The 12,210-nt window shown below is 38.7% G+C and overlaps 1 protein-coding gene across 2 annotated transcripts in view; it reads right to left on the bottom strand.

Moving 5' to 3' along the window:
- PAPSS1 (3'-phosphoadenosine 5'-phosphosulfate synthase 1) overlaps nt 1-12,210 on the bottom strand; it is a 105,429-nt gene that overhangs the window by 57,829 nt on the left and 35,390 nt on the right. For both annotated transcript variants that reach the window (XM_035293174.3, XM_035293175.3), the window contains exons 4-5: nt 8,108-8,246; nt 3,064-3,182 (exon numbers count right to left, since the gene is read on the bottom strand). In XM_035293174.3, the coding sequence (XP_035149065.1) occupies nt 3,064-3,182; nt 8,108-8,246 (258 nt within the window). The remainder of the gene's footprint in view (nt 1-3,063; nt 3,183-8,107; nt 8,247-12,210) is intronic.

Here is a 12,210-nt window from a genome sequence, read left to right as displayed (position 1 = left end):
TTAGCACAATGACCACTTGGAAAACTACCACAGTAATTCAGGTGAGAGATAGCTGGAAGCTAAACTATGTAAAAAGGCCACTTTCCCTCAAACTGAAATAAACAGAACAAGTTATTTTAAAAGACAACATACTATATATATACATATATATATCCCTTATAATAAGGACTCAGCAAATGTTGATTTCTTATCTACCCTTCTTTTTCAAGGATAATTTCCTTCAATGAAACTGTCCAATCATCAGATTGTCTAGCAGGCATAATACAGATTAATATCTATATAAAAGAAGGCTCTATATAAAACAGTATCTATTACAATATATTAGTATCTATATAAAATAGCATAATTAATAATTAGATACAAATAAATTAGGAGGAAGGCATTAATTAAGACTAGATATAATACAACTCATAGCACCAAGGAAAGAAGGTACCATGGTGGACTTCATAAGGACAACGAATAAGAAAATATGCAGCATGGAACCAAACTATGAAGAGCTGTGAACACAATCATCTCATCCTTTATTTTACTTTTATTGATGTATTTTGTTTTATTATTTTTTTATTTGAGACACGGTCTCACTCTGTCATTCAGGCTGGAGGGCAGTGGCGCAATCATAGCTCTCTGCAGCCTCAAACTCCTGGACTCAAGAGATCTTCCTACCTCAGCCTCCTGAGTAGCTGGGATGTGCCACCACACCTGAGGGGTACTTTTTTAAAAAAATTTTTGGAGGCCAGGCACAGTGGCTCACACTTGTAATCCCAACATTCTGGGAGACCAAGGCAGGCAGATCATCTGAGGTCAAGAGTTTGAGACCAGCCTGACCAAATGAAGAAACCCCATCTCTAATAATTAAAAAAAAAAAAAAAATGAATGAAAGTAGACAGCAGGCATGGAGAGATGCAGAATTTCAAATGAGAAATGAATACTATCCAAAAAAGCCAAATAATGACAAAATTGTTTTTTAATGATTATCAGAGTTAAAGTCTTTTATGAGCATATTAATATATTAGATACAGCTAAGGGATCAGCAAACTTAAATATAAGTGATTAGAAATTATCAAAGCTAAAATGTTAAAAGAAAAGGGATGAAAAAAACAGAGCATCTTAAAACTATGGGAAAATATATTATTTAACATATGTGTAACTAGAGTTCCAGAAGAAAAGTTAAAAAGGCAAAAGAAACATTTAACATAATAATGGCCAAGAGTTTTTAAAAACTAATGGAAAGAAACAACAACAAACATCTACCCAAGAAGGTCAGAGATTTTTAAACAGGAAGAAAAAAGATCTAAATCTACTGGAAGATGGGTAACACATGATGTTAAACCCACTAAAAATCAAGGAGTAACAGAAAATCTTAAATTCAGACAGGAAGAAAAAAATCACATAGAGGAACAAAGAAAAGAATTACATTAGACTTCTAACCAGAAGTAAAGCAGATTTTTAAAAAGTGGAACATCTCTAAAGAACTAAAGGAAAAAGAAAGCCTATCAATGCAGAATTCTACATCCGGTAAAAATATTTTCTAAAAATGAACAAACAGATGAGTAGGACTGATATAAATCCTTTCCAAATTCATTCCCCTGTGCCTCCCAGTATGCCATGGATGCAAATGAAATCATGATTTCCAACATACTTCCTAGGAGTTAAACACTTTTATGTCTGTTTCTATCATCTATGATGTAAATTCCTCAAGAATGGAGGCACAGCTGATAAATCTTTACATTACTAGGACCATAACGACAATGGTGAACTTTTAATCAATGTGTGGTTGATGATGGATGATGAAAGAATGGATGCTGAGGCCGCTCTAGATAGATGAAAAGGAAGCCAGAAGTCGAGTAATAGGATTAGCACAAGAGGGCAGAAGTCAGTTAAAAAGAAACCTAGAAGGCAGAGACGATGAAGCATAAAACCTCCTGGGATGTCTCACTGACCTGCAGATAATGATATCTCATCAGTAAATACAAAAAGCATCAGAGCAGTACCAGTTTACATTATATATATTTATTCAGCTACAATATTTGGATAAAATAAATAAATTAGGAAGGAAAGTCCCAGGTTAACAACCTGGCGGATATTTTATAATGTGGAAAAACTCAAAGGCTAAACATTTGTAATATATTCAGACAAAGAAATTTTTTAAAGTTGTATGTCTAATATATACAGTAACATACACTAGATGAAAGGGGTTTATTATAGGATTTTGCAGATTAAAAGGGGGTTCGGACTCCAAAACCCACGGTTAGGACAGAATGAGGAAAGATGATGCCTAATTTTCTGTGCATCCCTAGGTCAGGAATGAACAGCAAAGGTAGGGGGATGCATGACAAGGGGACAGGGTAACCACAGATCCGAGACCTCCAACCACACAGAGGCCAGATCCTCTCTAACTACAGTGGACTATGTGATCCTCCAATGAAGTAAGGAGAAAGGGAGTTGAGGGTAGTGTGGAGGAAGCAAAAGAGAAAGAAAACTTACAAAAACCCAGACTAAAGTCTGAAGGAACCCTGCACTTGTTAGTGGGCCTGAGTACCTTGGATAAATAACATCAAGCCTCTTCAAGCCTCCATATGTCCAGGCACCAGGGAAAGGTCCTTAGGTCCTAGAAACTTACATCCTCCACAGGTCCCCTCTAAAATCCACCCATAAGGAGATAATCACACTATCACAAGAAAAATGTGGGTGCTCTAAATGCCTAAGAAAAGTTAACTACCTTGTATATCTCAAATTGAAAAATATAATACTATCAAGTTACAGGACTGAAAAATCACGACTGGATTTTCTCTGTTAGGTATTTTTCTGTGGTAAAATATAAGACTGTCTGACTCCTAAGACTACTGAGGTTTACACTAAGGGGGATATTTCATATACTGTACATTCACAGTGCTCCCCACAATACCTCACACACTGATAAACAGACACCAAACACTGTCAGCATTTCCAAGCATTTAAAATACAAATGTTACTCAATATTAACACCACCATTTTTTTTGTAAGGGAAGATTATGAGAGAGATACAATTTTTCTCTGATGATTCCTTCTTTTATCTTCTCTTACCCGTTCCTGTAGAAGTTCCACAACTTGCTGGACACAGTCATTCACATCACAGGAGTCTGTTTTCAGCACCAATTCAGGGGCCTCTGGCTTTTCATATTCAGAATCGATCCCAGTGAAACCTATAAAAGGTACCAGATAATAGAGTGGGGTGGAAAATAAAATTAAAATAGTTTTGTTTTTCAGTGCAGATCTCTGCTATGCTGAGGTTAGTATCTGCGCTGTCCCCCAAGCCACAGGGCTATAGTAATGAACTGTCTTTCTTGGGAAAAAAATTTTTTTTTTTTTTTGATACAGAGTTTTGCTCTTGTCGCCCAGGCTGGAGTGCAGTGGCGCGATCTTGGCTCACGGCAACCTCCGAGTCCTGGGTTCAAGCGATTCTCCTACCTCAGCCTCCTGAGTAGCTGGGATTACAGGCACCCGCCACCACATCTGGCTTATTTTTTAGTTAGAGATGGGGTTTCGCCATATTGGGCAGGCTGGTCTCAAACTCCTGACCTCAGGTGATCCGCCTCAGCCTCCCAAAGTGCTAGGATGACAGGCGTGAGCCACTGCGTCCAGCCAAGATTTCTAATTTAACTTTTTTTTTCCAGCACCGAGGGCCATTTTCAACTGTAAAACCACCCAAAGTAGCACAAAAATATAAAAAAATATGGCACCAAATAGGCTGCAGAAGAACAATTGTTTATGGTATGAGAACTAAAACCAAAAGGCCAAGTGCTGCCTTGTTGACTTTTGCTGGGAACTGTGTCAGGTGTGTCGGAGGTGTTGTACTGATCATGGAAGCGCCAGGCATATTGATGTGGAGGTTACAAATAAATTTTGTCAAGTAGGCAAATTCATAAATATAGAATCCACAATTCAAAAACTAGTAGAATCAATTCTACTACTTTTGTCACCTTTTTTCTTTCTTGTCTTAAGAAAATGCCCAAGCTGCCTGTGAAGATGTACAGAATTAATACCAGGTGATCCAAAGCATCTCAATTTCTCTATAGGACATGGACATAAAACCAAACCTGACAAGATTATTTTCTTCTCAGTGCAAAAACACTAGGTCAATCTGTCTACTACATTCACAAGCATTATCCATGACCAAATTGAAGCTCCACAGGCTTCTTCTGCTGTCAGATAACAAGTGTTCAAACAAATTAACTACTATTTGCTTAAATTAAATACAAATAAGGATACTAAATCTATTAGATCACAAAATAAATTACACTATCAAATATAATTTTAGTATTAACCACTATTTAGATTTTTCCTATGGTATATGTGTTACCACGTAACTGCTAAGAAAAGAGCAAACAGACGATTATTTCCCAGAGAGGGTTAGCTAAGCTAAAGATATGCCATTCCTATCTTACACCCCTGACCTTACCCCACATGTAAGTCACTCAAGGCTTGTCTATCTTGGAAAGCTTAGGTCATTCTTAAGTTAGAATGGCATGCATGAATTTAAAATCACTACCATTAATACCAAGAAGTACAGTACAGCTAGCAAAAGAGTTCAAAAATATATACTACAAAGCTACAGCCCACTTATTTTTTTTTCTGTTTCATATTTCTAAGCATCCCCTACAGTCCTGAACTCAAGAAAAAACTTCTGCATTACCAGTATTCCCATTTAACAGTGAGTCACAAGAAAATAACTGGGAAAAAAATAAATAATTCTGGTTAAGAACACTAATTGTTAAGCTCTGATTCTCAAATGCGGCGATACACTGGAATCACCAGGTCCCACCCCATGAGATTCTGATTTCACTGGTCTGGGGTACAGCCTTGGCACTGGATTTTTAAAAGTTCCCAAGGAAATGCTTACAGGCAGCAGAACTTGACAAGCACTGGGTTAGAAGAGGTGGTTTAACATTTTAGAAGCCCTGGAGTTCTACTAATTTATCCATAAGTGATTATAATAATCCATGTAAACTGTGAGGAAAAACATGCACATTTAAGTAGGTAATAAAAACTATCTTAAGTAGTCATCATGAAAATAACTGAGATAACAGAATGGCTGACACAAGGATATACTGACTGTCCAATAAATGTCACATAAAGGTCTGTAATAGCCTGAGGCCCCTGAATATACACAATCTTGTCTGTCCTTGAATGTTTACCATCATGGCTTTGAAATAGAGTTGATAGGGAATTTGTTACACACCACTTACATGTAACAGCTTTTTAAAAAAATAAGCAACTCTATAATTAGGAACTCCAGCACCATGGCAAACCTAAAATACATCAGTGTATGCGTACAGACACACACAAACACACACACATTAACCAAAGGAACATTTTACCAACTACTCAGCGCAATGTAGACAACAACTGAGAAAGTAAACAAGAAACCGGACTAATACAAACACACTCCCAGTTATCGAGTACAAACTGTAAGAGACCCAAGAGTATTGTGGACAGAGTCTTATTCATCTTTGAACACCTAGCACTAAATATATACCTTGCAAATAGAAAGCTGAGGACTGAACTCTGATTTTTTATCTTGCCCAAATTCCTATCAAAGAGGTCTGGGGAGTCATCCCTTACACACCCTAAATTCTCATCTGACAGGTTTTATTTAACCCTATATATCATGACTTATTTTCCAACCTGACTCTGGCATGATATTCAATATTTCAAAGAAGAAAATCGAAATATTTTCCCCAAAACATGTTTCTTTGCTACATTTTAAAATATGTTTCTTTGCTACAAAGCTGTTCTTTGCAAGCTGTTCTTTGTGGGGGGAAATCTGCATTGGTAAAGAATCTCTATTAACATAACTATTGTTTTCTTCCAGACTCTCCCAATCCTAAAGAGATTAAGAACTGAACAGGAAACATCTGTCATCTATTGTCTCTAAGGGCAGCAGCCACTCTAAGACTTCAAGAGAACTTTGGTCTCCCTTCTCTTAACCTGAACATTCCCTTTCTATCAATCCCAGGTCTTTAGACAAACTCAACCAAGTGTTAATCAGAAAATATTTAAATTTACCTGTAGCCACCACCCAGCTTTGAGTTGTCCCACCTTTCTGTACCAAACCAATGTATTTCTTAAATGTATTTGACTGATGTCTCGTGCCTCTCTAAAGTGTATGAAACCAAGCTGCGATCCGACCACCTTGGGCAGTTTTCTTAGGACCTCCTGAGGGCTGTGTCACGGGCCACAGTCATTCGTATTTGGCTCAGAATAAATCTTTTCAGATATAGAGTTCAACTCTTTTCGTCGACAAAGTATTGGTAAATGTGTGTTGAACATTCCACTCCCACTCTACTTTCTCATCCATCCAACAAACATTAACTGTGTGTGTGACAGGTATATGCTTTGGGCAATGTACTGTGCTAAATTCTAAACACAGAAAAGTATTCACTATGACGTCCCTGGTCACAAGTAGCTTACTCCAGCCAGGATGACAAACCTACCTCCCTTACAAATCCATTCTTGCAAAAACAACAAAACTAACTACAATTAAAATAAGTAAAAGGTTTAGACTTTAGGATCCTAGACACACCGTTTTGCTTTTCTGTACCTAATCTCTACACAAAGACTGATGTGAAAACTGGCCATTGAGAGAGTAATATGGGAGATAAAGGGCTAAACAGGTTTTCCTCCAATTGTCATAAATTATTCTGGTTAAGCATCCTGCTGTGAGTCAAGAAAGTAACAGCTTAATGGGGCAGACAGATGACAGGCAGCAGTCCCCATTAAGGAGCTGATTCTCCATAGTGGCACTGCCAGAGGTCAGCCTTCCCCATGGAACTGTTACCTCAGCAGATGGAACTTGACCAAACTGCCAAAGGATACCCAGGTCCAAATACAGAAGAACCCAGAATAACTACCATTTCCCTTCCCACTCTACCTTTTTCCTTTCAGGGCCAGAAAATGAATGCCAGAATCTATAATTCAGAGAGCTCCTGGGAGTTCTTGTGACAGTCTCAGGCTATCACATTCGCCACTGGGAAGGCAAACTTAAAAGTTACCTGCATGACTCACTGATCCCTAAACAATGCTATCTTTAGTTTTTATTTTGTTGTTTTTTTTAAGCTATTAAGTCCTCTGTTTTTGTTAACAATAATAGAACAGGACACGTCAAAGGATATCTACGAAATAAATACTATGATTGACATCAAAGGCTACAGCAGAGGTGGGTTCTAAATTTCTCCCTCAATGTCTAAATGACCATCACAGTGGAAATTCTGGGAAGCAGAACATAAAATCTAAAAAGCAAGGTGTAGAGCTGTCCTTGGTAACCATGTGGATTTGGTCCAGGGCTCCTGGTGAATACCATAATGTGAGGATGCCCAAGTCCCTTACAAATAATGATGTACTATTTGCATATAACATATGTTCATTCTCCTATATACTTTAAATCATCTCTACATTACTTACAATACCTAATAAAATGTAAATGTGCTATATAAATAGATGTTATACTATATTTGTTATTTATACTATTTATTAGTATACTATATTATATTATTTCTTCCAGAATATTTGCAATTCACAGTTGGTTGAAACCACACAGGTGGAATCCACAGACTTAGAGGGTCAGCTGTATATATTTTAATAGAATCAGTGATATGCTAAATCAATCCTAGTCAACAATAGTGTATGAAATGAATAAGGGACTATTCAAAGGATTCTAATAAAGTATAATGTATTATTCTTGTCATCAAAATGCTTATAATTCAGACATTTTTTTCCAACAGCTACGGGATTTCCTCCATTTCCTCTGGAACAAAGAAAGCAGAACTGGTGACAGCAGGCAACTGACATCCAACTTCATGCTAAGCACCTAATTTTATCAAGTAGGTTTTCACTAACTCCCAACCCCAACTCTGGGTAGTGAACAAGATTCCAACAGGATCAACAAGACCCAACACCAGGCACTGCTGCTATGCCCGAGAGATAGAACAGTGTAACAAGACCCACACATTCTCTCCTCAAGGAGCTCCAAGTCACTCCAACACTTCCAATTTCTTAGAAAATATCAGTCCTAGATATGGGAAGATAAAATATCTAAGCAAAGTGAAACTGGGAAGAAAATATTACTGACCTTTAATTTCTCCTGCCCGGGCTTTTTTGTAGAGTCCTTTGACATCCCTCTGTTCACAAACATGCAGAGGAGCATCAACAAATACTTCAAAAAAGGGTAAACTTGCACCCTCATGAATCTGCCTTGCATTGTTGCGATCCTTTAAAAAAAAAAGAAATGCACAGAAACAATAAAAAGTGATCACACAGCTCACGAAGGTACTGTGTTAATATTAAAGATGAGTAAAAAAAGCTTTTCACCCAATTTAGTGGGAAATAGACAAAATTTATGTTTTCAAACATAAACTGAAAAAAAAATCCAAGAAATTAGGTTAACCTCTATTATTTGTGTCAATTTTAAAAGGCATCCTGTTCTACTAACCCAGGATGGGGAGTTACAGAAGGAAAACAATGAATGCACCACAAAATCTCTCACCTAAATTCCATGTGGACCCTGAGCCAAAGCGCAGCTTGAATGCCAGGTGTCAGCAGGCTTCTCTCTAATATCACATTCAAACCCAGCCTGAGCTAGCATGAAAGCAATTTCACAAAAAGGATCCATTCAGAATCCTGAGGCTAGTTTATTTCTTTGCCAAATCCAAGCCCCCTGCAGTCACTTCTCCTCTCTAGCACTCCCCAAACTTAACTTCTCTGCTTCTAACTCCCAACTCTCTAGTAACTACCTTGGTAGCTCCCTCTAAACCCTCTCCACTCTGTTCTTTGAAACTTTTGTAAATCAATCTTTGCTTCTTTCTGGTCTTCAAAACCTGATTCTCCCTTTGCTCCACATTTCTACTCCATTAACCAAAGTGCCAACATTTTCAAAGGTGGTCCCTACAATTTCTACCATCCTTTTCTCACACAGCTCATTTTAGCATTTGCCACCTTCCTTATGGTCCCTCTGATAATCCTTACCTGCTTTCACTCTTACCAGATGACCATACTTCATATTTCAAAAACAAAACCCCAAGCATAAGCTCTCAATCTCTTCTCTGTCATATAAAATCTCTTTTCTGTCACACAAATTTATCTACATATTAATGATCCTTTTCTCCCTGCCACTCCTACCTTCATGTATTAAGAATCCCCTCCCCTTTCACGGCCTCCTGCAGGACCTTGTTCAACCCATTCTCTCTACTCCACTTGAAATCTTCAGTATTCCCTTTGCTGCTTTCCCTGCTCCCCAGCAACAAACAAGTACAAGTCCCTCCATCCATTTAAAACAAATGAACTTCTAAGGGCAGTAGTACACACTTAACAGTCCCAGCTACTTGGGAAGGCTGACGCAGGAAGATCACTTGAGCCCAGGGGTTCCAGGCTGTAACACTACAGCCTGTGAACAGTCACTACACTCCAGTCTGAGTGACAGAATGAGATCTCGTCTCTAAAAAAAAATTTTAGCATAATGAACTAACAAATCATATAAAAACTTGCCCTTAACCATAGGTACTTTTCAGTATTTACAATACCAGGCCTCTTCGCTGCATTTCCCACTGCTACACCTACGGATGCCTACAATGTTATTCCCTGATCTTTCCAAGGCAGACTCCACCTGGGCTCCTCCTACTTCACCCATCCCTTAACACTGGAGTTGTCCACACTCCCGTCCAGTCCACTGCTCACCTTACACAGTTCTTGAGCATTTCTCTCAAGTGCGTTCACAGTATAAACTACAACACATACATCAACACTTCAGCTTGAACTCTGACCTCTGTCTTGAAATTGAATACACATGTCCAAATTCTTCCCACATCCACCTGGAAACACCACAGTTGCCAAAAACTAAACATGTCCAGCAGTGAATCTAGTCCCTTTTCTCTCAAGTTTGCATTCTGTTGTATACTTCCCAAAGCAAGGAAGACCACCACACCACACACCCACAATCCTAAGAGTGGCTCCTTCTCTTTCCCATACACTGAGTCAGTCACTAAGTCCTTCAGATGTTACTTCTAAAGATCAAGGCAATCCAGTTTGCAATCTTTCCTTATTCCCTAGTTCAACCTCACTTCTCTTGTCTGAACAACCTCAACATATTAACAGGTCTTCTGGTTCTAACTTGAATCTGCTCAAAGCCATAGTCTACACTGTCCTGGGGTGGCAAAGGATGCAAATCTGACCATATTACTAAGCTCTTCAGAGACTCCCTGCCACCACTGGGGTAAAATCCAAGTTTCTTAATGTGAGGCATCAGCCCTATACCTGGCCCCACCATTCTCAGTCTTGCACTTGATGCTCTATTAGTAATACCTGCCTGGTTAGGCTGTTTCCACCTTAAGCCTCCCCATGCCACAACCCAACCCCTACCAGAAACACTCCACCCCTCTCTTCCAGACAAACTAATGTGCTCCCTCACAGCACATCTCCATGGTAACCTCCTCCAGGAAGCCTTCCCTGCATGTCAGGCTGGTGAAGGCCCTTGCTTCCTCAGAGTTCTCAGAATACTCACTATATACCGTAATAGATCTTATTCCAGTATATTAAAATCATCTTATTAGCTTTACAACTTTAGCATCTGGAATAGCAATTAAGCTGTGATCTTACTATTCTAACTATCCTTTTAAAGGAAAGTGTCCCTGAGTTTCCATCCATGGCTCTCATCTTGCTATATACCCTTTGGTACATAATTGAAGAGTACATAATCATCTAGGTTTCAACTAATAAAGTTAATGATTCCTAAATCTAGATCTGAATCCTACACAACTTTCCTAAACTCTAGAACCAATTTCCTAGATGATCCAGTGGTAATCTCCAATTAGACACTTCACGAGCATTTTAAATATAACCCACCAAAAATGAAACATTCGTATCCTCCCCACCTATCCTGTGACCTTTATTCAGAAAGTACCATGCTTTATTCTGCTCCCCTGCAAAATCAGCAATCAAGCAGGCACCAGATCCTACTGATGAAACTCAAGCCTCAAGAGCCGTCAAATATACCCCCATATTTTCTAGTCCCAATTGCTGCTGCTTGAATTCACACCTTGTTCCATGAAGGAGTTGGTGCTACCTAGCACCTATTTAATAAATGGTGCTAAGACAACTGGCTTATTAAACAGGGAATCCTTTCTCACTGCTTATTTCTGTCAGGTTTGTCAAAGATCAGATGGTTAGATGGGCATGTGTTATTTTTAAAAACCCAGTTCACTGGTGATACTGACAGTGGCTGTAGCGATAATAATATTAATACAGATAATAATAATAATACAGAACACTGAACTGTATTCTGGTAACTGTTAGAGTGCTTTTTTTATTATATACATATATATTTTATTGCACTTTAGGTTCTGGGGTACATGTGCAGAACATGCAGGACTGTTGCATAGGTACATACATGGCAATGTGGTTTGCTGCTCCATCCCCATCACCTATATGTGGCATTTCTCCCCATGTTATTCCTACCCAACCTCCCTACCCCCTGCTCTTCCTCCCCTAGTCCCCCCAAACAGATCCCAGTGTATGATGCTTGCCTTCCCCTCCCTGTGTCCACGTGTTCTCATTGTTCATCACCCGCCTATGAGTGAGAACATGAGGTGTTTGATTTTATGTTCTTGTGTCAGTTTGCGGAGAACAAGTTTCTGTCATTTGTAGGGACATCCATGACCTATAAAAAAATGACTTTTTTTTTATGATTCTATAGTTTTTTATGGTTGTGTAGTACTCCATGGTGTATATATGCCACATTATCCTTGTCCAGTCTATCATCGATGTGCATTTGGGATGGTTCCACGTCTTTGCTATTGTAAACAGTGCCACAATGAACATATGTGTCTTTATAACATGTGTCTTTATAACAGAATGATTTATAATCCTTTGGATATATACCCAGTCATGGGATTGCTGGGACAATTAAAATTCCTATTTCTAAGCCCTTGAGAAATCGCTACACTGTCTTCCACAATGTTTGAGCTAATTTACACTCACACCAACAGTGTAAAAGTGTTCCTATTTCAGACGGAGGTTGCGGTGAGCCGAGATCGCGTCATTGCACTCCAGCCTGGGTAACAAGAGCGAAACTCCGTCTCAAAAAAAAAAAAAAGTGTTCCTATTTCTCCACATCCTCTCTAGCAATTGTTGTCTCTAGATTTTTTAATGATTCCCATTCTAACTGGCGTGAGATGGTATCTC

Source organism: Callithrix jacchus, chromosome 3 (genome assembly GCF_049354715.1).
Source record: "Callithrix jacchus isolate 240 chromosome 3, calJac240_pri, whole genome shotgun sequence".
In the NCBI taxonomy this organism is placed as follows: Eukaryota; Metazoa; Chordata; class Mammalia; order Primates; family Cebidae; genus Callithrix; species Callithrix jacchus.
The sequence above is the reverse complement of the archived record's forward strand: the minus strand, read 5'-3'. Positions and strand labels throughout refer to the sequence as shown.